The 25,646-nt window shown below is 38.2% G+C and overlaps 1 protein-coding gene across 1 annotated transcript in view; it reads left to right on the top strand.

The window, feature by feature from the left end:
* TRPC6 (transient receptor potential cation channel subfamily C member 6) overlaps positions 1-25,646 on the top strand; it is a 98,321-nt gene that overhangs the window by 35,164 nt on the left and 37,511 nt on the right. Inside the window, exon 2 of the mRNA XM_040584497.1 lies at positions 23,950-24,724. Coding sequence (XP_040440431.1) covers positions 23,950-24,724 — 775 coding nt within the window. The remainder of the gene's footprint in view (positions 1-23,949; positions 24,725-25,646) is intronic.

The following is a 25,646-nucleotide window of genomic DNA, read 5'->3' on the forward strand; positions in this document are numbered from 1 at the left end:
GTTTCTGTGCTTCTGGGAATGGAGAATACAAAAGATGGCTTTATTTTCTTTTGTATCTCTATAGCTCTTTGGTGATATAGCACGAGAATTCACTGGTCTCTGAATATGCAGATGTGACGAGTTTGGACGGGTACTTTCACTGGCATTGAAATCCAATGAAAAGTTTTGTAGGGCACCAGAATTCTTTGAGGAAAATAGAGTTTGAGCAGAGCAGACCAGCATGGTTTTCTTTCTTTTTTTCTTTCTTTGTGGAAAAATGTTGATTTAATGATGCAAAAGGAGAAGGGAGACGTACAGCCAGAAAGTGCCCAACAGTATACTATCCTGGCGTATGTATGATCCACATTCAAGCAGTCTGTGACACCCCCGGATTTTAGTTTTGCGAAGAAACATACCTCTTGCAAAGGTCATGTACTGCTTCAGGAACCTGAGTCTGTATTCTTGAGTAATTTCCTGACCTGAGGTCCTGGTTGTTAACTTTTCCTTGAATTTTCTCATGCTCTCCCCTGTTTAAGGAACATTTTTCCCCTTTGGATTAACTGACTGCCATGTTGTCATTTTTTAAGTGCCTTAGATAATCCAGGTGCCAGCATGAGAAGTATGTTTATGAGTCAAATTTCTTACATTATTTTTCTTCTTGTCAGCAGGGCTTCCTGATATAGCTGTGGAATGATAACACAACCCTTTTAGGTCATTCAACCAATATTTTTTTTAGGGCACGTCCAGCAAGTCCTACTCAGGAGACTCTCTCAGACTTCATTCAGTTTTTTTTTTTCTTTAAGAAAAAATTCTCCAGTGAAGACTGATATTGTTGACAACGTTTCAATTATATAGTTTGGTATTTAATACTGTTTTATTATGATTATTTCCGATTTTAGCTAATTTAAAAATATTTTCCCCTTCCCTGCCTTATTTTAATGTTTGCTTGTCTTTTTTTGTTAATTGAAATGGGTCAAAAGCTTGAAAAGTTATACTTTAGAGGCAGCAAAAGTGAAAGGAGATCTGTCTCTGTCTTGGGTTTGTTTTTCTTCTCTAACTTGTAATAAGTTTAGCATCCTTTCAACAATTTCATTATTGCTATTGTAAAGCTGTCATCATTGCTGTAGTAATTACAGTAAGCAACAATTTCAACAGTTACAGTATACATGAAAAGTTATGCGAAGGAACACTGAAGAGTTAGACCATAATAAATACAGTGTTACAGTTGATGATGCGGACAGAGGAAACATAACATATTAAACGTACTTCCTCCCTGCTGTAGCAATGAAAACGCATCTATTTTCTTGGAAAAGATGAGATTGACAGAGCTTTTGCTATTACTGACCTATCTATAGAATGGAATAAACTAAAAGCTGGGTTTTTACAGTATTTACAGCAAATTCAAGTAAAATCTTGGCCCTGATTTACAGAAGGTTAGTAAGACTTACCGTGAGAGACCAGTGTAGAAACAGATGAACAGAGAACAGGAAGGAATAGTACGACTTTTATATGAAGACCTAAGAAAGGTCCCTACATTTTGTGTTTGTGTGTTATTATGGGACACCATGCTGTTCTACATACAAAATACCGTAATCAGGAGAACAGTAATATCGATGGAGTTTTTATAAGGAACATTGAGTAATCATTTCTTTGTCATTTCTGCTGTTTCTAGTTTATTTCATCTTTTCCTTTTATTCAGTCTTGGAAGTTATTTTTTTATTTGCTTTTAATTCTCTGTGTAAATTTGCTCGTAATGGATAATAGAAGTCTGTTCTCTTCTGCATGATTCTTCTCAGACCCTCTCATAGCGCCTGTCCTTTTTCCCCCATAGTCTTTTCTGTTGTTGTCTTACACAATATCTAAAAGCATGCAGACCTCAGAAAGAGCGAGCTGAGTTCATCTACCTTATTTTTAACTTATTTCTGTAGTGCCAAGCATTACACAACTTTAAGGGGACACAAAAGGTGTTTCAGTAAGAAATTAATCCATTCTGAAACTAAAGCTAGCATTAAATGAATTTATTCACTTTTTTGGATAGCTGAACTAGTTTTTGTACAGTGGACTTGGCCCAGATGCTTCATATCACTATTACTTATTTATAGGTAAAATGTAAAGTATTTTTAGAAAAAAAAGAAAAAGCTCATTCTTTGCTTACAAGAGTTTTTTTTTTAATTTAGGTCACATAAAAAGAAGGGTGTGGGAAATTTCATTCAATATGCATGAAATATGGATAATGAAATGTAGTTCTGGCTGTGTTTCCAAAGGTACCAGTCTAGATTCAAGCTGCAACGTGATTTGTAGCGAGGTGGAGAGCCTAACAGTTACACCAAACACCAGCTTCTTTCAGCTAAATTAAAAAAATTCTAGATTATATGAATTATTTTTCTGCTTCCGCAAGTTAGATCATTTGATATTTTCCCATTTAGTATTAAGTACTTGAATGCTTTCACTTTCTGAGTAGAGAATAGTTTTCTGCTGCTTGTCTTGTATGTGGAAATATTGGGATTTCTATAGAATGGTTTTCTTTGGGCAGTGCGCAGGTGGGATGTGAGGACGTTTTGATTTCTGCGGAAATGAGCTGAAGTTTAGACTTTGGGATGTTTTGCTTTCTGTGCTTACTGCTAGAAAAAGCAATTCAGGGTGAGCCTGGACTACTGAACAGCTTGACTAATGTTGAAGAAGCGGCTGAATGGGTTGATTAGATACCTTCTAAAATTGTCCAATATGTTTGCTTAATGTTCTTTATCACTGTGAAATTGAAGCATTGCGCAAACTCCTAGAGTAAAATTACAGGATTTTTTTTCTCCGTTCTTCCTTTTTGATATTTCACTGTATTATTTACATACCAGACTGTCTTGCATCCACTGATTTTTCTGCATACAGAAACGAATGAACAAATGAAAGCCACAGCTCAGTGCTCAGCAAGGAGGTGGAATGGCCACTCCACTGGGTTCTGCTCCAGCAAAGTCTTCTGAGTGGAGTAGCCTAAACCTCCAGTCCTCCTCCTCTTAACAGAAAGTTTCTAAATATTTGAAACCCTGTTTGACGACAGCTTGTTTGGATGTAATTACCTTACTTCATCCCAGTCTGTTATATTTTTTTAAGCTGTGAATTATTATTTTTCCACCAAAACTGGCCAAAGGATAAATTAATTTTTTTATGTATTCCTTGAAGATCAAGACTTGCATAGATTTTAGGTAGATATATTGTTTGTCTTGTGAGATAGATTTTTAGTGTGATACAGAGAGCAACTCCTACTAAGCAGAACAGCAATGGTTTAGCTGTTCTCAAATACAGTTTAAGCTTGTATCACCTGAAGTACTTTAGAGTGCCTTTTACTTGCAGAGGTGATGTTGAATGATTCTTTTTGGTCTTCATATATCTGCTTCATCTCTGTATCAGTTACAGATGCATGTTCATGAAGTATGTTCATGTGTTGGTAAGTAAAATCAGGAATTTGTATCAGGAAGATCCAACTAGGGATCTGTCATGTTCTGATTCCTCTGCTTCATCAGTAATCTGAGAAGGCTCAGTCCAAAAAAAAAAAACCAACAAAAAAACACCACCAAGAAAATTGAATGCTTTAAAAGGAATAGGGAGTGGATATGTTTTTTATAAGCTTAATTAAACAGTCTTCAGAACTAATTGCTTGAGGTGGTTAGTAAATCTAATGAAGAACAATGATTGTGGTTCTTTTTTCCCCCGTTTTTACTCTGCAGATAAAGTAATAATTGTCTGGGCTCAATATAATACCCATGTTATTACTTAAAAAATGGTCAGTGGTGCTAGAAGGTGACCTGCTCTTTGTACAGGTTTAGCATTGCTTGCTATAAAATGTGTGAATGGAAATTTGGCATGCTTGGAAATGGAAAGTGAATCCAAGCTCTGTATGGCAAGTCCATCTAGACATTAGATTGTGGTCCTCATTCCTTCTGTGTTATTTCCAGTTCGTGTGCTTCAGTGGTCATCTTTCGTTCTGTTGCTGGATAGTTCAAAGGGAAAGAATGGTTCGTGGAAAAGCAACCATATACACTATACATAACTATAATATTTTAATTTGATAAATTGGTTGTTGTGTGAGCACTCTGAAGTTTCTATGGTTTGAGGTATCAGCGAATCCCTGAAAATAGATGATTTATCTATCAATAGGCAGCAGAGTTGGAAAGCAAGAGAGCATACCTTGTTAATTTTCTGAAGTAATTTTTAAGTACCATTTAAATGTTGCATCAGATAAGTGATACTCCCTGGAGAGAGCATATCTGTGTTTACTAAAATCACTTGACAAGATTCCTCACTGGAGGTTATGAGCTGTGGTAAAATGATAAGTGGAAGATGAAATAGTATACTGGCTAATTCCCAGGCACCAAGGAACAGCCATAGATGGATCTTTTCATAATGGAAGGGAGCTAAGAATGGAGCAATCCAGCAGCCTATTCCTGCCAGAAGGGGAATTTTATTATACTGCTGGGCTTATCCCTTTTTCAGAGGTGAAAGATAGTTAAGGAGTGGTAATAGCACAGGGAGGAGACACAAATGCTGACCTACATCCTGAAAAAATCATAGTGTGTGCTCTGGGAAAGTAAACATACCTCCATATTTCAAAGAATCAGAAAAAGAGGTGGTAGATGAGCTTTTTTTAGCTGAAAATATTATCTGGTTGGGATTGTTGGATTTTAGGGGTAAAACCTCTACATTTATATTTTACGTCTCTTGCCCTTATTAGTTATCTGCCTGCCACAGTCTGGTGTATCTCCATGCAGGGTTTGTGCAACTTTTCCCCTGTGTGTATTCTGTGGGGAATTTCAAAGTAAGTTGCCTTTTCTGCATGTTCCAGTTTGGTTCACTGTTAATAGCAGCTATCTTCTGGGTTCAAACCATGTAAAGTACAGCCCATCGCTGCCATAAATATCTTTCATTGTATAAATGAAAATGAAGAACCCAAAGGATTGGGAAGAACGGTGCATTGCTTTTCAATTTTTGTTCTAGTATTTTAATTTTATTGTATATTATTATTTCCAGGCAATTTGTTAATATCTACTGGCAGGTTTTGCATACAAGTAAAGTAGGTGACAATATTGTCTCCAATGAGTGTTCATTTAAAAAAAATCAGTGAAGGGGTTAAGAAAGTGCTCGGGGAGAAGCATTTCACGAATGAGGTTAATTATCACATATGTCAGTAAGCAGAGTTCAGTTCATGAAAAAAAAGCCCACCGAAAAATGGCAGAATGAGCAAGGACTGTGGTAAAAGGTAGAAAGTTACAATTAAAATAAACAACACTAGCAAAAGTGTGAAGTTTCTCTTATTTTAAAATGTCTTCCTGAATGTGGCAGCTTTACAAGCTGAAGTGAAATTAATCTTTAAATATGCAGCTCTGCTGTTATCGGAAGGCTGATGCTTCAGGACCATAATAGGACATCTCTTCATATCTGAGGCATAACTTAAATACATCCTTGTCCAGCATTGCTCAAGGGTTTTTTTCTCCTTTCCGTTTTTTATTTTTTTTGTCAACAATATTCAACCAGGACCTTTTCCTGTCCCTCTGTGCAGCCGTCTACAGATCTGCCTATTCTAGCAAGCAAAACAGAATACTTCATGAGATGCTGTTACTAAAGGCTGCTAAGTTAGGTTTACCCATCATTTCACAGATTTTGGCAGTTTTTTACATGCTGCATCTACTTACAGTGTTCAGCCGTGGTCACCTAGAGTCACTGCCCCTGCAGTTCCACAGCTGGGACTTTGCTGGAACTTAGAAATGTGTAACTGTATTGGAGTATTGTCTACCTCTTCAGTCCTTACTCTTTGCTTTGGGGATATGAGCTGATGGTCACTGATGGTCACAGTATGGACTACTGATGGTGTCACATCCCTGATCGCAGGCAGCCTAAAGCTGTAGTTCCATGAACTGCTATGTTATTCCAAAATATATATCTGAGATTTCCTGCCTCTATTTCACGTTCACCTAGTCCCAGCAGCATTAAGCCTTAGAAGTAGTAAAGCACTACTAAATGGGATTATTTGTACCTCACTGAAACCCCATGTACTTGCATCTTACGGGTTTTTTCCTTAAAGGTCAAGATATGCCATGCAAAGTATGTTTCATACGTTACTGTGTGTACTATTCAGAAGTGGGTAGCTACTTTTAGAAAAAGGTTCTGAGCTGTGCTGTCAGATACTTTAAGGGACTTGAATTTCAAAATAGGGTTGGAGGACACAGGGGAAAATTTTCCTCAGCTGTATTTTTTACAGTTCATTACTCTTGTAGGTAGAAGTTCATCATCAGAATCATGAGGCTTACATCAGTGTTCTTCTGTAGCTGTGAGCCATAGCTGTACAAGGTTTTGCAAAGCAAGAAGGGCTAGATGTGGAGAATGATAGATGATGGTACAGAATATCAGTGTTACTGCAGAGTTTATAGGCTGTTGCTGCAGCATCAAGAGCTCATGCTATTGAACTTTGACATTTCAACTCTGGAATTTGCTGTTGAAGAATGGACTGCTACAGAGGTAATCAATTAATGATTGATCTCCCTGTCTTTCTGATGCATTGCACTCAGATGTTAGCATCTTTTAAAGCTGTTGTTTAATTTCAGACATTGATATTTATTAGAAAGGAGCCTAAATCAAGATCAGCTGTCTGAACATTTGAGTTCTTCAAATTCTAAAGAAAAATTGTAACTCAGGCCAGTTTCTAATCCTTACATTTACTTGCACTAATCTCTTTAGTGTGTTTTTCTCTTAGGCGTGAAATGATTTTATAAACACAAATGCATTAACTGTAAATTACCACTATACTAAATCAGATTCCATGTCTCTGTGATAGATTGTAGCTTTACTCAGAGGAGCAATGCAAACATAATTTTGTCTAGTATATAGACGTACTTTCCTGTTGCCTAATTTAATAATCTTTATCCATACTCAAGTTTAGCTAACAAAATGCTCATACAGAAATGAATTTTTATTAAGCTACACTGTCACAGTATGCACATATGTATATTTACAAATTATTAAAATTATTGGCCTAAATCCAAAACTCTTCTAAGTCCTAGTCAGAGAGTGACAGAAGAAACAGTCCTTTGAAGAGGTTCCTGTCATGTTCTTCTTTATGAGGCACCCAAAGAAGAGCTGTTCACCTCTTGGGATAAGATGAACAGCCTTAAAACCCTAGAGAACATGCCACTGTACTGTTCTCATGGTGGGCTGACCCTGGCTGGAGGCCAGGTGCCCACCAAAGCTGCTTTATCGCTCCTCTCCTCAGCTTGACATGGGTAGAGAAAATATAATTAAAGGTTCATGGGTCGACATAAGGATAGGGAGAGATCACTCCGCAGTTACCATCAAGGGCCAAACTTGACTTGGGGAACATTAAATTAATTTATTACCAATCAGATCAGAGTAGGATAATGAGAAGTAAAAGCTAAATCTTAAAAACACCTTCCCTCCACCCCTCCCTTCTTCCTGCACTCAACTTCACTCCCATATTCTCTACCTCCTCCCCCACAGTGGTGCTGGGGAGGGGGAATGGGGGCTGTGGACAGTTCATCACATGCTGTCTTTATCACTCCTTCCTCCTCAGGGGTAGGGCTCCTCACACTCTTCTTCTGCTCCAGTGTGGCTCACTCCCATGGGACACAGTCATCCACAAACTTCTCCAGCGTGGATCCCTCCCATGGGACCCTGTCCTTTAGGATCAGACTGCTCCAGTGTGGGTCCCCCACGGGGTCACAGCCTCCTTTGGGCATCCGCCTGCTCTGGCATGGGATTGTCCACGGGCTGCAGGTGGGGATCTGCTCCACCATTAACCTCCATGGGCTGCAGGGGGACAGCCTGCCTCACCATGGTCTTTATCATGGACTGCAGGGGAATCTCTGCTCCAGCACCTGGAGCACCTCCTGCCCCTCCTTCTGCACTGACCTGGGTGTCTGCAGGGCTGTTACTGTCACATATTCTCACTCCTCTCTCTGGCTGCAATTGCTGTTGTGCAGTAACTTTTTCTCCTTCTTAATATGCTATCCAAGAGGTGCTACCACCATGGCTGATGGGCTCGACCTTGGCCAGCAGTGAGTTCATCTTGGAGCCAGCTGGCACTGGCTCTGTCAGACACAGGGGAAGCTTCCAGCAGCTTCTCACAGAAGCCACCCCTGTAGCCCCCCTGCTACCAAAACCTTCCCATGCAAAGCCAATACAGTGCTGTTTACTGCCGTGGGGATGAGATCAGATTATAAGAGAAGCTGTTGGAATCTGCGATGGGCTATGCAAACAGCTGCCGATACGGGAGTACCTTTACGGAATATTCTGCCCAGTGTAAAGGATTCAAAAGACAAACTATTACCTCTCCTTAGTTCTACCAGTAGCCCAAGAAAAATCTTTTGAGTCAGACACCTATATACAATTATATATATGATTGCCTATGTACATGATTTTATATATGAAAATATATTAACAAGGGGTAAATTACAGACCTCACAATATCCTGTCTCCAACAGGGGCCAAAAGCAACGTCTGAAAAAGACTATGAGACTGGTGAAAAGAACCCACACTTACCTAGCTTCCTGCAATTTACTTCTTGGAGACTTCAGAAGCTCGGTGTTTAATAGTAGCAGTGGATTTCTGTTTGCTGAATTTGTCTAGTTGCCCCTTGAACCTATTGTTAACTTCTAGCGCCCGTAGCACTGTGTGGCAGGTTCCACATGCTCACCGCACAGTATAGAGGAACACCTCCTCTTGCTTCTTTTGACCAGTTATCTGCTTATTTGTTTACTGCTCTGTTTTCTTCAGTTTGCTTTGTAGCAAAGAGTTACAGGCTCTGCTCGTACTTGTTGTTGGAAAAAAAAGGAAGGGCAGGCAGTGTAAGTCATCAGCTCTCCCTCCAAGTGCTATTTAAAAACATGCCTATGTGTGGTCAAAATCAAAGACTACATGACAGAAGAAAAATACACACTGTAGAAGTGCAATGTTGCATTGCCAGGTAGTTTTAAATATGGTGTTCTGTCAGTTCGTCAGCATATGCTCTCTAGAGGGAAGGGGTGTGTGTGTATGTATACGTGTAAATGGGGCTTTGCTTTTTCTAGGCTCCCGACTGTTCTCTTGGATTCTCAGTAGCAGAAGTTCAGTAGTTGCCTTATGATGACTCAGAGATCTGAGCAAGCAAACTGTGTGTGAGAAGTTCTGGGGACAGGGAATTAGATAAGGGGACTGACTGTAAGCATCTGATTTGTGAACTGTAGGCAATGAGCGGATAGTAAAGCATTAAGTGCTGAGAAAAAAACATCCTGGCCTTTCTGGACCCATAGGTTTCAACCTGTTTTCTGTTTAGTATTCCTAAAGCTAGAGATGCTGCTTTCAGGTTTTAATGCAGATCAGCTGAAGGACCACTATTACTGATTTAAACATGAAGAAAATGCCCAGGTTCTGTTTATGCAGTTGTGACATGGACACCTACAATACAGAGCTTGATAGAGAAAATCCACAAGAAATTACATTGTCTATTCTGCTTTTCACCTTCTTCTGGATCATCTATCTATTCACTTGATCATCACCATAGGTAGGTCATCTATCTGTTCACTTGATGAGTGAATAAAAATACAAAATATTGATTGAACACCCCCACACACACCCCTACACACCCATTTTGGCATCATAGCCTATTGTTGTGACTAATAGAGTCACAATACAAATACAGTATGAAGCAAAACAGGGTGGTGTGATGGACAAAGGGAGAGCACAAGGAAACAATGAAGTCATACTAAACAACTTTCTAGACAGTAGTCTGTGGCACAGACCAGTATTATTATAGGTGTTTGTTAAGTAGTGTTAGCCTATAGATTTCCATACACTTTGAGGTGACTTTAATGACCACAAGAATCAAGTCTCCCTCTCTTCTCACACCCTGCCACTGATTTCTGTCTGATACTACCTCCTACCATGGGCCAGCACAAGTGTTTACATCTGTATGATAAACTGGGCTGGAGAGCTGGGCTTAGAGTAAGCTTTTCTAAATATTTCTTTTTTCTTCATATACCCACCCACCCCTCAGTGTTAATTTTCATTTAGGTAAGCCGCTTGATTGGAGTCTACCTGCCCCAGTACTTCTGTCAGAATAACAAATGGCATGGTGCAAGTAGCAAGGAGCAGGCAAAGCAGAGCAGAGGGCTGGGAGTGTTTCTGCAAGAATGCACGTGAAACAACATCCTGACCTAATTTACTAAGCAGCTAGCAAAAGGGCTTGCATTGCTACACCATATAAATTATGACAGTATAGTAATTAACCTGTTTAGTTGAATAGAAACCAATTTTAATCCTTTGCAAGCTAAAAAAAATAATTTGTCCCTCAGTTTCTATGGGATCAACATTTTGCGTCACCAGATTTGATTTGGAGAGATGAAACATTGAACCTTGTCTGTAATTTGTAGTTTGGAAGACAATTTCTCTTTAAGGATCTCGGAGTTTCCGACAGGGGAGTACCAATATCTAGTTGCTTGTATATAATAGTTTGTAAAGTTTGCTTTTTTTGTATCCAGTTTTAGCATTGGTACAAGTATCTGTGTTCTATTTTAAGTAATTTTATTTATAACCAGTGGGACACAGCACTAAAGCACATACTACACGGTAGCATAACATTCCAGAGATCTATATGAGAAGTGGGTTTGAGCTTCTTCTCACTTTGTTCTTAAGGAACTCTGATAAAATAACAAGGGCTATCTTGTTGATGTCTGTTACTTCTTAACTAATGTAATAATGTTCTTCTGTTCATAGAGGCATGTTTGTCACAGACAGCTGTGTTTGTGTTGCAGCCGTTATATTGATTGTGATCCTTCTAACTGGACAATGTCTCAGCTTCAATTTAAAAAAAACATGACCTGTTAGATTTAGTGATCTAGTCTACAATTCATCAAGAATAGTCTTGTGATAATAATAGTGAAAGAATAGTAACAGAAAGAAGTGACATTAAGGAGAGTTACAGAAATTTCAGTGGTGGATTTAGTATGAACTAGATAGGGTTTTTTTCAGTGGATTTACATCTAGGTAAACAAATGGATCCTAAATTGCCATCTCTGATAAAGGCAGACCTTGAATTTTTGATTGCTAACTGCTTATTAACACAGAAACCACAGTGATAATTAATGGAAAGGAGAAGCTTGAGGCAGTGATTCACCTAGCAATTGTTATCTACAGTAACGTTCATGATAATAACTACTGATAGTCATCTCATAATGAGGTGAGTAATGAAAACCCGTAAGTCATCAGAGATGGTGAGCACAGCAGACTGCTTGCGTAACACGTATACTGTACAGTATTGTTAGCTCTGTGAAAGATGTGGCTTGAACTGGATGGCAAGCACTTAACCAGAAGACTGAATTCCCGAAAGGGGAAATAGTTTCCAGCACTAACAGAAGGAACCTCAAAAAGAACTGCCAACTGCAGTGACAAAGTTAGGCACTGCCTGATAACTGAGTGAACAAGGCACAGGACATTCAACTTTGCAAAACGTGCGAGCTCTGATGGACCTATACAAATTGTTTAAGCCCCAACTCCAAAGATGCAACCAGAATTGCAGAATGACTGACTGCATCTCAAAATGGCTATGTGTAAAACTGTAGGAATAGATACAGAATGTAGCCTATCCCTTGGAAAATGCTGGAAGTTGGGTATCTCCATAAACACGTGGCAATGAGGGCTGTGATGTACTTTGGGTATTCCATGCAAGAAACACAAATAGACAAAGTAGCCAGCTTTTAAAATTATGCTAAAGTCATACTTTGTATTTAATTTGCTTCTGACTTTCCTTTTTTCCCCAATCTTGTAGCCACAATGCTGGCTTTAATTTGAATTATTAAGACTTTTTGGTCTTCGTTTTACTGTTGCTGAAACCAGCAAACTTTGGATAGTCTGTCGCCAGAGAGGTGGAGGGTGTAACAAAACTATTCAGATGGTACCTCCTGGAAAACATGTAAGGAACCTGGAACTATAGATTTTTTTATGGAGAAGTTGCATATAGAGGGGAATACTGGTGTCATCAAGTGCCAAGCTTGGTAAGGTGTTCCCTCTGGTGGGCAGACACCAGTATTCTTTGTCACCTTCTGCAAGAACAAATCTGGGAAAAAAAAAAAAAAGCTTCTTGACTTTAAACAACCTCAGAGTAGCACATTGATCAAATTATCTGTGAAACTAGGCAATCATGCTTAAAGTGTATTTTAAAGGTTGAGTGCTTTCAGTGTTTTTCATAGTTAAGGCAAAATGTTTGAGCAGGTTTGTATTAGGTATAAAGGAACTAGTTTTTCAGGCATAGCTAGACACCATTCTGAGCAAAATCAAGTACTGGAGAATAACAATTTCGTTTTTCAGCAATGACCCTAAAATTAGACTTCAAAGTGTATATTTAAGGCTTATGGTCAAAATTTTTAGCAGCCAGCATGAAATTGTGCATGTGCTCAGGTACAACAGGATCTTCAGACCTACAAAACCCAGTTCTGTAGTAGTCTTCTAGAGTTTACAATTATACTAATCCTCAGAGGAAAGGATGATAAAAATAAAAAGCTGTCTTTTGAAACTCCATACTAAGCAGTCCCAACCTATTTCTTAGTGTCATCTGTCCTGCTTTACCTTCCTATGCTCTTTCGTCTGCTCAGTTTTCTTTGCTGTGCAAGTGTGGCATAGAACAGGTTCCAGGCCGGTAAAGCACTGTTCTCTCTCCTTTTTTATTTTTAGGAGAGAACTTAAATACCGTTTCCCTGTTTAAAATCCTCAAGCAATCAGCTCTAACCTTTTATTTGTTGTTTCTGATAAATCTCCTTTAAGCAGATTCAGTTACAGTTTTCCAGGTTGCCTTTCTTCCTTGGATTATTTTTCTCCAGACACTGTTTTCCTAATCATTTCCCTAAAGTGTTCTGTTTACTTGTCATTCCCATTTCAGTGGTGGGCAGCTGCTTCATCAGTAATAAGCCACCGGTTTTATTGCTGGAGTGAAAGATCAGGGTAAAAATTAGGGGGAGTGGAGGAGCCTTATGGTATAGGAGGAGCCTGGGAAATGGTTGTTTATCCTAGGTTGCATGCTTTCTCTCCATCAACCATTAAATAGCCACTGAACCACTTTCCAGGGGAGAAAGAAAAATGTTTTGCTATCTCCTGAAGAAAACATTTGTTAGACCACTACTCTTCCAGGCTCACATCAACAAATGTGAACTTTTCACCAAGCTGTGGATGAGGAAACACTCTCTAAAATAAAATTGTTTTCGACTGCTTCTATACAAAGGCGTTTCAACAACATAATCAATCAGCTTGGAGTAAACACTTCTCAGCAGTATGTAAACAAAAAGCTATGACAGTCTAGGTCTCAGAACTGCCTCCAGGGCAGTCCCAGAAGACACATCAGTTTCAACCATAATTTCAAACAGTCTTAAAGATGACTTAGTGTTAGATGTTGGATGCCTCTGTCAACACTCAACAGTTTGCATGCCTTCGGTTTGTACAGGCTCTATCGTCGGTGATCAGATTCAGCCCAGGGAGCTGTCATGGTCTGTAGTTTGTTGCTGGTTTCTTGAGAGAGACACACTTTGTGACAGTTGCACGAGTGTGTGTTGTAGTAGTGAAGGACGTGGAACTGTCCTTGGCTTTAGTGATGGATAATGGAGAACTGCAGAAGCAGCATGAGCACTGAATAACATCATCTGGGGGGGTTGCCGTCCATCATGAGACAAATATGTCCCTGTTACTAATTTGCAGCATCAATTGTAGGCAGTAGGGCTAAGTGAGAGACATGGACGTCTTAGCCTATTCCTTTCCACCAAGCAAAGTCAGCTGTTCCCTAGCTGTTCCTGCCACTTGTTTATCTCAGCTGTTCTTCAAGACCTCTGGTGATGGAAAACCCAAGGTTTTTTCAGATAGTTGTTTCCAGATGTTCACCGTCTTTATTTTAGAATTTTAATCTAATCTCCTTTTCTACAGCCTATCACTTTCTGTCCTGTAGCATGGCATCATACAGAGGTTCAGACCGTGTGTATGTAAGATTGCATCCTATCTCTGATTGGACTAAATATATATTATTTAATTTTGCACATGTTACTATATAGTTTGTATATGCTAATGTACAATATTATAAAATAAGTTTTACCAATTGTATAATATGTTAAATACCACATTGCTATAATTGCTATATTTTTAATATAGGTATTTGATAAATAAGATTAGAAGAATAGAATATCCACATAATTCTGTTTCTTCTGAAATATTTTCTCACCATCAAGTTTTAGGAACTTCAAAGCCACAGGTAGCCTACCAATCCCAGACCTGAATAGACTCAAATTATTCCCTTCCTTTTACACCATTCCTTTGAACACCATCCATCTTCCTTCAGTCTCGTCTAGATTAAACAAAACCTACTTGTACTTTATTTCATGTCTTCTAGACCTTTGATCAGGTCTATAGTCATTCTCTCTAGACTAATTGCAGTTGGTCTGTATCATTCTTGAAGTGCAGGGCCTGTGTCACCACAAGTTTGTGTAAAACCAATGTTATTTCATACCTATCCCTTCCAAACTAACCTAGGCCATTCCCATCTTTTAATGTGTGCTTACTTATTCTAATTTGAGCGCAAAGCCTTCTTGTTTTTAAATTACATAGTATATATTTCTTTACTCCTTGTTTTCAAATTAGGTGGTATATATTCCAGCTCACTTCTTACCAGGCCGAATCGAAATGCTAGCCTTGCTTTCCTCCCGTTTTCAGTTCCTCTCAGACTAAGTTGCTATGCAAATGTAAACCATGGAGTTTTTATTTCATCATTCCATCATTTTATTAATATATTAAGTAATACCAGATCTAAGTCAGATTTTCTGAGCAAATTGTCTTTATAACCTTGGATTGGTAACTGGAGTTTTCCAGCCAGCTATATTCCTTCTTCATAATTTCATTCAGCCTCTTCCTCTAGTTTTCTTGTTAGCATATCATGTGTGACAGCAGCAAAAGCCTTACTGAAGACTGGTAACATATATATGGGTCCTGCCTGGCTCACACGGCTTCTTATTCTGTCACAGAAGGAAATTAGATTTTTTCAGGATAATTTATCCTTGCGTGTTTGATGTTGATGGTCTTATTTGGTATTAATTCTTATCTGATCGCCTAGTTAATTGTTAATTATTGACAATTTCCCAACCACATATGAGAATTAAATTTGAAAACTATTGATTTAGTTTACATTGGCTTTTTCCTTTCTCTTTTTTTTTTTTAAAAAAAAGGTTCATCACCTTTCAAATTTTCTGGAAGCTCACTCAGAGGTGATTGCTGATGATTTCAGCATTGTTTCAGCTGGTTACTTGAGTTTCAACAAGCAGTGGACACTGTTGTGGTGCTTAGCAGTTAGCCAATTTTCAAAATTCTTGAACTTCAGGAGGTTGAGCAAGTATGGTGACATAGCTCTACTTTCTCCATTTAATTTGCTCAGAGAATGTTTCTTTCTATGGTTTTAATATTTTTCTCTAGGGTGCTGGCAGCAGTCTCAGCCCCCTTTTTTCCTTGCCATGCTTCCAGCCTATGGATTTGCATTGCTTGCGGTATACATGAGTACACATGTATTTTCTCTTCATGAGAACTACAGGCATGATGTCTCTTTTTGCATTTAATATATGCAAGTGAGAGGCTTCAGTGTGTTGTCTTTTACTAAAGCATCATCATGAAGACAGAGGCATAATTGGATTTTGTGAGTTTATATGTTCTAATTTCCTAATAAGTTGTACAGTCTTTTTCCAGAGATAATGAACTTTTGAAGGTAAGCCAAACCTCAAGTTTAAATAAGTTAACAGAATACTCTTACACAGTAAGTTTAGAGTATAATAAATCCATGAGTAAAGGAAAAAGAGGAGGCGGATATCTGTCAGTATGCAAGCCCATTCAGCTTCTAACAGCTACAGCAAACTCTCCTGAAAAGCTTTTTACTTTAGGTTATAATACCCACAGTTGTTTCCCATGCCCAAACTTTCCCAGCTCCACAGCTCTTCATAATGAATGTCTCTGTGCTTGAAGGGAGTTGGGGGTTGAAATTGGATCTTTCAGTAGAAATTTTCAGTTCATAGATCAGAGACTCCCTGTCTGACACCTGGCTACAGAAAGTCAGCAAAGGCAGAAGACCTATCTGGCTTACAGAGAACTCCATAATGCCTAAATAATTTCTTGGATGTAAATGCACCAGAGAGCACCAAGATGTACATTTTAACACAAAATGGTTGCATTTTCCTGGAGACACTGGCACATGGGCTTACTGTACAGTTTAGGAAGGTGTACTTGAGCGAGGTTTTATTCTGTGGCAGATTTAACTGCATGGGCATAGCAGGGAATGGAATGAGCTTGATTTAGCTTAGCAAAATGAAGGTTGAGACGGGATGTGATTGCTGTGTGTTTGTGTGTTGCAGGTAAGCATTGTCAGGAGAAAGTGCTACTTAATTTGAAATATGAATCTGGTTCCTAAACAAAAAAAAAAAAAGATATAAACTAGCCATTATTAAATTAAGGCTGAAAATTAGATGAATGTTTTGAATTGCTAGAACAATCAAATTTCGTATTAGTCTTTCAGTGGAATTAGTGAGAGAAAATAAAATTCCAGCAAGAGAGCGATTTCCTTTAAGGCAGAGTCTGATATTTTAATGGGGATTTTTTGAGATGGTGTATGTACTTGTAAGGCAGTTGACTCCATCATCTTTCTGTGGGCTAAGTACCAGCTAAATTATATACATTAAAGGAGGCCTTAATCTCACCTAATCAGCTAGGTTTCTTTGTTAAACAATGGAAAAATGTAGGTGCTCCACATGAAAATTTGTGCTATCCTAGAATAAATACTGAAGGTAGACAAGAGAATTGTCTCTCCTTTATCTATGCAGTAGATCTAGATGACCAATTTATCCTAGAAGCCTACTGTTCCTATGAGAGGAGTGAGATGAGTGGAATACTACCCTGTATAATTCACAGAATCAACCTTATGCTTAAAGTGGAAAATACAGTAGAGACTGTGTGACCCCTGCTGCTCTCTTGCATTTTATTTCTTATTTTTCGTAATTTCCTGTAATATGGTATCCAAAGTGACGGTATTCCAGGCTTGGCCATGCTGGGTCTTAAGTAATAAGTAGTAAGTACAGTCATTTAGGCTGCTTTCCCCCCCGCAAGTGCTTTAATAATCTGTTGCAACCAGCAGTTTTGCAGTAGTTCAGGAAGGTTGAGGTTTCAAGTGGCTTTAAGACTTACGTGGCCAGAATCTAGAATCAGTGCTAACGTAGGCATCTTTTTGATAAAAAATGGACTGAAAAACCTTAGTAATGGTGAAATAATTGTGAGAACTTCAGAACATAACAGAAATGAACATACACTTCTGGATCACCAAATTCCTTTCCCTGGTCTCAGAGGCAATCAAGTATCTTACACTCTTCTTAGCAAACTCCTGAATTACTGTTTATTGTTTGTGTCTAATTAATCAGAAATAACAAAACAGAACAACTTGCTTTCTCTTTTACAATTAAACATATTTATGGTCTTGTGCTGCAAGAACCAGTTTGAATTACAGACCCTTAGCTTTAATTAACTATAATTGCAAATGAGCAAAACAGGAAATTTATTTCATACATATGAGATATATTGATGCAGGGAAAAAGGATTACACTGAGATACTAGAGCTCTGCATCAGACCTGTCCTACAGTCCAGCAAACGATGCAAAAATCTGTTTCATTCTATAATGAGTTCTACTCCAGAAGGGGAATCTAGGGAATGTATGAACTTAATCTCCCCTTTAAGCAATGATTTCTTCTAAATCCAGGCAAGGAAAGAGGAAATGCTACTGGACAAACAAGTTAATTCTAAGTGTTCTTCACTAGCAACGATTACTCTTTGTTTTGATAAATCATATTGAATGTATTGCTGGAATAAAAATATAATCAGTTTCTATTATTTGAAAAATGAAAGAGGAAGTGTTTAATGAACTTCAGTTCTTGGCTGGGTAGCTGAAGTTGTTAACATCTCAGGAAAAAATAATGACTGTGATCCTGTTGAAGGGTTTGCTTCCTTGTATAAGGGAAGGAAGGATCAAATGCTAGCAAAGTAATTTTATGCTGGATTAGTTTTGCAGGGCACATAAAGATAGGTATTTAAAACCAATTATATTATTATTGTCACTTGGTTTAAGTAAGATCTGAGTCTACACAGAATGCATCTTTTTTTTTTAGTTTTAAAAATGTTACTGTGATTTTATTTAACAGGCTGAATTTATTGCCTGTTCAAGTAACTTCAGTATAAATTATTAGCAGTTAATTATTGCTGCACAGACCATGAAGAAAGTAGTTCAAGATAGGAAATTTTCCAGCATGCTGGTCAATGGGATGGTTTCTGCATTTCAGATGACTGTTCTATGCAGTTCAATGATTACTTTATTAAAAACTGAGAACCTAGTGCTAAACCAGAGCTAAAAATTCGGAAAACTGTTTCCTGCAAGTAAAAATTCTCCTGATCGCTATGCTTTTTAAAAGGTGATAGAGAGCCTTGCAATGACATCTGCCAGCTCCCTCTGTACCCTTGGATGCAAGATTTCAGGATTCTGTGTCTGTTTGGCTTAATTGCAGCCCAGGTCAGTCTGCCTTGAATGCAGATAATGCTTCACTCTGCTGGGGACTTTTGAGGTCTGGGCACAGACCTTACTGGTGAAAACTGAGGGAAAGAAAGCTTTGAGTACATCAGTCTCACCTGTGTCCATGGTCACTGGGTCCACCAATCTGTTGAACAGTGGGTCCATATGAATTTCCTTCGTTTTCCTTTTGCTTCTGGTGTACTTTTAAAAGACAGTTTCTGCTGGTCTTCACATCCTTTGCTACTTTTAACTCCAGCTGAACTTTAGCTTTCCTAACACCATCTTTGCGTGGTCTCCATGTTTCTGCTAAAAGTGAGCATCAGGAGGACAGGAATAACCAGTAGCGTGTTGTTATGAGTTCAGCAGGTGTGGGGATTAGGTAGCACAGACAAAGAATGGGAGAGACACTGATGGAATAAGGATTGAGGGAGACAGACCCATGATACCAGTTGGAGCAAAACAACAAGTATTTCTTAAAACATGTTGGTTTGGGTCTTTAGAATTAGTTGAGGTAAAATAAGGTAGAGGGAACATGGGTGCTCTGGGGATTTCTAAGGTGAGAGATTACACAGTGACTTTTGTTGGAGGATGGTCATCACATCTTGAAGTCTGAAGTGGGAGAGGGAAACTGCAGTAGCCATGGTGAGAGCAGAAGTACAGATAAGGACAATTGTAGCAGTTGTTACGCTGACGTATGCTTGTGTTAATTCAAATCTTTCAAAGCCTTTCCTTGCTAAGTGTAAGAAGTAGATTAAAGATCATACATGATAGACACTGGTTACTTATTGCCTGCTGCTGCTGCCAGTTGAGTCAGCTGCAAAACTCACACTGAGAAAACACTAGCATCTCTAATGGCTTTTATTGAGCAGAATAAAGCCTCTGTGGAAGAGGCTTAATACTGCATCGTTTCAGAATTGATCAGGATATAATAGAATTTTTTACTATAATTTGATTAATTGGGCTGGGGACCAGAACTTGCGTGATGTGATTAACCTGCTGTAGAACATATCCTGCTATTACATTTCCATTGGAGTTGTACTCTGATGCCATAGCAAACACTGAAAAGAAGTACCATTCATTTGTATAATAAAACTTACGTATCGTTACTGTGATGGTGCTTACATTCGACATCAAAAGATTGAAGAGAAACTGATTGTAACTGGTTGTAACTGATTGTAAAAGAAAATCTGATTGTAACAGTTTATTCAAGTCAAGAACTAAATCGCACAGTGGCTTCTGAGATAGAGGAGGATGTTTTCACCTTTTGCTATCCAGACTTGCTGAGCCGTGCGCAATCCCAGTAGCGTTGTAGCTTCTACTGTGAAAGAAGGAAAATGAAACATAAGTCAAATAAGAGGTTGACTATATAATATCAAAGCAATCTAAATTATGCGAGGGCAGTTATATCTACATGTAACTACTACATATAATAATTAGTTATTTGATGTTTTGTAGTAAATCGGTTTTTACACATTCTTAGTAGAGAAACATTTCTTTCAAACAACACAAAATATTTAAATGCCAGAATGGCAATATTTAGTTCTATGTGTAAATTCATTTTGAAAGCAAACTTTTTTATTAGTAGTAAATACAAATCCTATGAATTGTGGAACAGTAGCTCAGAAAAAAAGCTATATGCTCTTATTCTGTATTTGTCCTAGTTTTCCTGTATATATGTGTTGAATCTTGTAAGCTTTCTCTATTTTTCTAAACTGAAAAAAAACACCTCAAAAGTATTCCTTTTTAAATTAATTGCTTTAAATGCCACCTTTCTTATCTGTATTTCATCTGCAAATGCTGTTTTTGACCAAATCATGCTTTATTCTTCCTACTTGTTTTGGGCTGCCTCCTATGGTGATTTATTAGGTTATTCCATTTATACATTCAACTATAAAATAGAAAAAGTGCAAAGCAGTATGCATCAAAGAAACAAAATGATCATTCAATAAAGGTGCAGGAGAACATTTATATATCTTACTAACAACTGTCCAACCCAGATACACTTGTCTTTCTAAATATCTCCTAAGAAACAGAGGCAATTCACAATTCTGTGAACTCCTATGACATCACATTTTTAGAAAGTCTTAAAATCAGTACAAAGTGTTTGGACCCATTTTTATATTTTTTTTTACATTAGCGAAACTTTAATTTTTATCATTTAAGCTCTAAAACCAAAGCATGTTTAATTAAATTTGGTAGAAATATACATGTACAAGACATGTAACTACACTATTCTGTTTCTACTTCAGCTCTAGTTCATTTTCCTTTAAAAATGTGGGGTTTTTTTTCCAAGCATTGCACAGTTTGGATATCCAAAGGCAATGGCGAATGAAAATCAGTTCTGATCAGTGAATCAGTGTCAACTAAACAATTTTTTTCTCAAAATTTTATTATTCTCACACTGAGGTGCTTTTTTCCAGGAAGCTATAAAGCTTACAAAAACATATAGCTGGATTAAAGCCCTTGCTGTAGGATTAAATTAATTGGGATATTTAAGTCCTTTATTTTTTGAGAACTAACTCTGTTCTGGAAGTTAGGGAAGCTGTCTCCCTGTGTCTTGCTATGGTCATCTCGTAAGAGTTATTCAGTGCATAAATTTTAAAACCTGCTGTGTTTCCCCTTACATTCTTTTATTTCTCATTCCCCACCCCTCCCCATCTTGCCTTTACCTTCCTCCTCTTTCCTGTCTCCCAGGTGATTTTCACCTTACCAATACACAAACATTCCATGTTTGAAGAAACTTTTCAGAACCATGTTTCAGTCCTTTAAGGTGTAATTTTCAAAACTGGGTAGCCTGGCATCTGCTTTCCCTACTGTGATCTCTCCATTCTACCATTTCATCCCTGTTCCAGTTTAGCACACGTTTCCAGTGAGCACTTGTAGATACATCAAAAGAGTGGCTTCTATTTAGTGAATCTCGGGTTTTGACACCAGTATTGCACTAATGCCAGTAACTTCTTCATTTGCAGTTTTGATGTTTTCTATGAAACCTTTCCAAAGACTGTCTTTTCAAAAATATATTTTTATTTTGAAATACCTGGAAATATGCATTGAAAAATTTGAACCAGACATTTAGCATGTTCACCTCCTATAGGTCATTAGCATACATCCATGCTCTATCGTATGCTTTGAACTCACAGTAACTGAGACAACCTTTGTAGATAATCTTGAGGAGCAGGAGATGGTAGGATCTAACTTTATTCCATATCATGAAATGGGAGACAGTCTGAGCTAAGGTTGTAAACTTGCTATTATAGCATGCTATTAGTACTGTCTGCACGTTGAACAATGGTACAGTTGTCAATTTTGATATATTCCACATTCCATACATGTGATTATCTTGTAAAAAATTTGTCTTTTTAGTTCTAAGACTTTGGCAATTTGAAGCATTTCCAGTGTTGTAGAGGACTATATCTCTGGAACTGAGAAGGCAGGAGGCAAAAACCAGATTTATACTAAAGTTAAATATAAACAATATAGAAGAAATAATATGTTGTAATGTTACCTTTTGTGAAGCCGTTTTGAGTCACAAAGTTTTTTACTGTCATTTAAATACTCAGATTCATATTCATTAGTAAGTATTTAATGAATAAAATATTGCTTGTGGTTATTTTGTGGGAAATACTGAAAATAGTGAAGTGTTTTTGAGCATAGGTATTTAAAGAAGCATTAAGCTGCCATTCAAAAAGAAAATAAGATGAAGTAGTGAATATTTTGTCATTTAGCAGAGTAATTCTAGGAGAGAAAATTATTTGCAGTTGAATTTCTACTGAGAATTGGGATCTTAGTTTACTGAAATAATAGTCATGAAGTAGATTTTCTTACTGTTAAAGAGGAATGTAGCATATTTTGTAGCATTCCTCAGCAAACTTAGCTTCTATGGTTCACTTCATGTTTTAATAATTGAATAATTTTAAGTAATTAAAAATTAATGTAAGAGGTAAGGAATGGCTGAGTAGTAGAAGCAGAAAAATGGACAACATTTCAGAGCTATCATGAAACAAGAATTGGCAGGATTTGTTGGCAAGCCAATGAGTGGAGGGATAAAAAAGATATCAAGGTTATGAACTGTAATAATGAAAAGGATGGTGCAGATGGGGACCAACAGATGTCATACAATGTAGTCGATTGTACTGATTCAATTTATGACTGAGTATTCAATTACAGATGTCAGAAAAACATCAGCAGAGAAGAGGGAAGACTGATCCAAAATGTAAGTTAGAAAGTAGCTGAAGTAGTGATGGGACGAGGAATAACAGGAGCGAGTGAAGTCAGCCTGCCTGCTTTTCTGAGGCAGAAGGGAATTTAGGGAGTTTCCATGTCTGTGTGCCCTGCTGCCCTGTGCAGCCCCTCATCCCTCACCCCGTGACTGCTGACTCCTTTCACATGTTGACTTCTCTTCACTCTGATCTGTGACTTAGCATCAACATAGACCAACTAAACAGCTTCGTATGAATGGCATCTTGAAGGGATGGTGGCTTTCAGAAGGGACACCTGAGGGCAGCTAGGCTTGTGTGGTATCACTGGAATGCCTCCTGTCAGCTCAGCAGACATGGGCTGTTGATACTGGCTGTCTCTGAACTGTGGCAGTCACTGCATGTCATCGCTGTTCTCCAGGTCCTCTTTGTATTTAAAATATATATTTAAACAATGAACTTGAGATCTGATGTTCTTTTTTTTTTTTGATACCCAGCTGTTCCGTTGGTCATTCAAAATACCTGCCAGATCTAACAGAAGTGTCAGAAAGTAATACATTCATCCAGAGAAAATGTAGTTTAGTTCTTGAAGCAGTTCTCAAACTTCGCTGAATGTTTTCTGTTGGAAATAGTCTTGTAACCAGAAAGTGAAATCTTAGCATGTAAAAGTGTTATAATGCTTTCTTCTTTTCTAGATTGCAATAGGAAGCACATTTTCTGTGAAATGACCGAACATACCAGAGGGATGTGTGACATACCAAATGATGATAAGTTGAGATAAAAGAGCGCTGGAAAAGCAGAGAGGGGTTTCTGTGTAAACCTGAGAAAGAACCATACCTTCAAAGCCATTATTCTACCTGTGTAACATGAAGCACAGTCCAACTTCACTAAAAATTATGCAGAAGCTGTGGAGGACAAAGTAGGGAAAAAAGTGTAGTCTTAAATGCTGATTGACTAGGGGTTTTTCTTCTTGTTGAAGTAAAATGTAACCGGCTACTGATTCTAGGGCTTTGTAGTGACAGTGGTTACACAGTGCGTCAACGTCAGGGTTTCTGGTCTCCCTTCTGCTTTAAAAATATGCAGCAGATACATTGTTAAAATACTTTTATTAATCTTTTATTTTAAGTGGGTATGCCCTCGCATAAACCAGAACGAATAATTTCTCTATTTTCACACAGCCGAGGCAACGAGAACAGACTAGCACTACGACGACAGACCATTCTTCGGGAGAAGGGGAGGAGGCAGGCCAGTCGAGGGCCAGCATATATGTTTAATGACCACTCAACAAGTCTTTCTCTTGAGGAGGAGCGCTTTTTGGATGCAGCAGAATATGGAAATATTCCAGTGATTCGCAAAATGCTGGAAGAATGTCCCTCCCTCAATGTGAACTGTGTAGACTATATGGGGCAGAACGCCTTGCAGCTGGCAGTTGCCAATGAGCACCTGGAAATCACAGAACTTCTGCTGAAGAAAGAGAACCTGTCTCGGGTTGGGGATGCCTTGCTTTTGGCTATTAGCAAAGGTTATGTTCGGATAGTGGAAGCCATTCTAAACCATCCCGCATTTGCTGAAGGCAAGAGGCTTGCACTGAGTCCCAGCCAGTCAGAGCTCCAGCACGATGACTTCTATGCATACGATGAAGATGGCACTCGGTTTTCCCACGATGTTACACCGATCATTTTGGCCGCTCACTGCCATGAGTATGAGATTGTCCACACTCTGCTGAGAAAAGGAGCTCGGATTGATAGGCCCCATGACTATTTCTGCAAGTGCAGTGAATGCAGTCAGAAACAAAAGCATGACTCTTTCAGCCACTCTAGATCCAGAATCAATGCCTACAAAGGTCTGGCCAGCCCTGCTTATCTGTCTTTGTCCAGTGAAGACCCTGTAATGACTGCCTTAGAGCTCAGCAATGAGCTGGCTGTGCTTGCCAACATTGAAAAAGAGTTTAAGGTGAGTAGAGGGATAACGATTCTGACAGACACAGGATTGCAAAGTTCAGTCAAAGGTCTTTCTCCCATTCACTAAGCAGCAGAAGATCAGCATCATCTTCATAAATGAGCAGGATAACATGGGCAAATATGTAGCTGTTTAATGAATGGAAGATTTAAATCTTTGGGAATGTCTAATTGCTCTATGCTGATTGTAATTCAGGCTGCTTATGTAGAATGTGCCAGTGAACTCATCTTCCACTTCCTATCAGGTAGGATAGTAAAGGAGGCCCTTCAAACCTAGGGGTGAAGCTGGCTTAGGACAGGGAAAGGAGGAATGGTCATGCAAAACAAATTGCACAATTCTATTAAACCCTCATGCATTCTCATTTTCTCATAGTTGGACTGAAAACTTCCGCACTCCTTGCAATGTTTTGCACTTATTGACAAAAGGGACTCTAAATAATGTCCTCCTCTTCCTTTCTTAATATGCTGCTGTTCTCTGATATTTCTACTAATCTCTTAATGGTTTTTACTTACTTGTACTTATTAATATGTCAACTCCGTGAAGTTTAAGACCTTTTCCATGTTCTATAGAATGTTAATGTTTCAAAAATGCATGATTTGGAAAAAAAAATAATAGTTGAGACTCAGAGATTCCAGGCCACTTAGATCACTTAGATTCTTGAAGTGTGGGTGTTCTTTGGGGTTTTTTGGGTTTTTGTTTTTTTTTTTTATTATTTTTATTTTGTTGTTGTTATGTAGGTACCATAGTGCACAACCTACACAATTATTTACCACAGTTTATTTGTGTTAAGACAGTCAGAATGTAAGCTTTTTTCTCTCAGTAAATGCAAACTCAGGCCTTGTGCAAACATTGGCAGTGTTAATTATGACTTAGATTAGCTAAAGTCCCTTGGACAGGGTTTACCTTATGGGACCCT

The sequence above is a fragment of the Falco naumanni genome, chromosome 2 (assembly GCF_017639655.2).
Source record: "Falco naumanni isolate bFalNau1 chromosome 2, bFalNau1.pat, whole genome shotgun sequence".
In the NCBI taxonomy this organism is placed as follows: Eukaryota; Metazoa; Chordata; class Aves; order Falconiformes; family Falconidae; genus Falco; species Falco naumanni.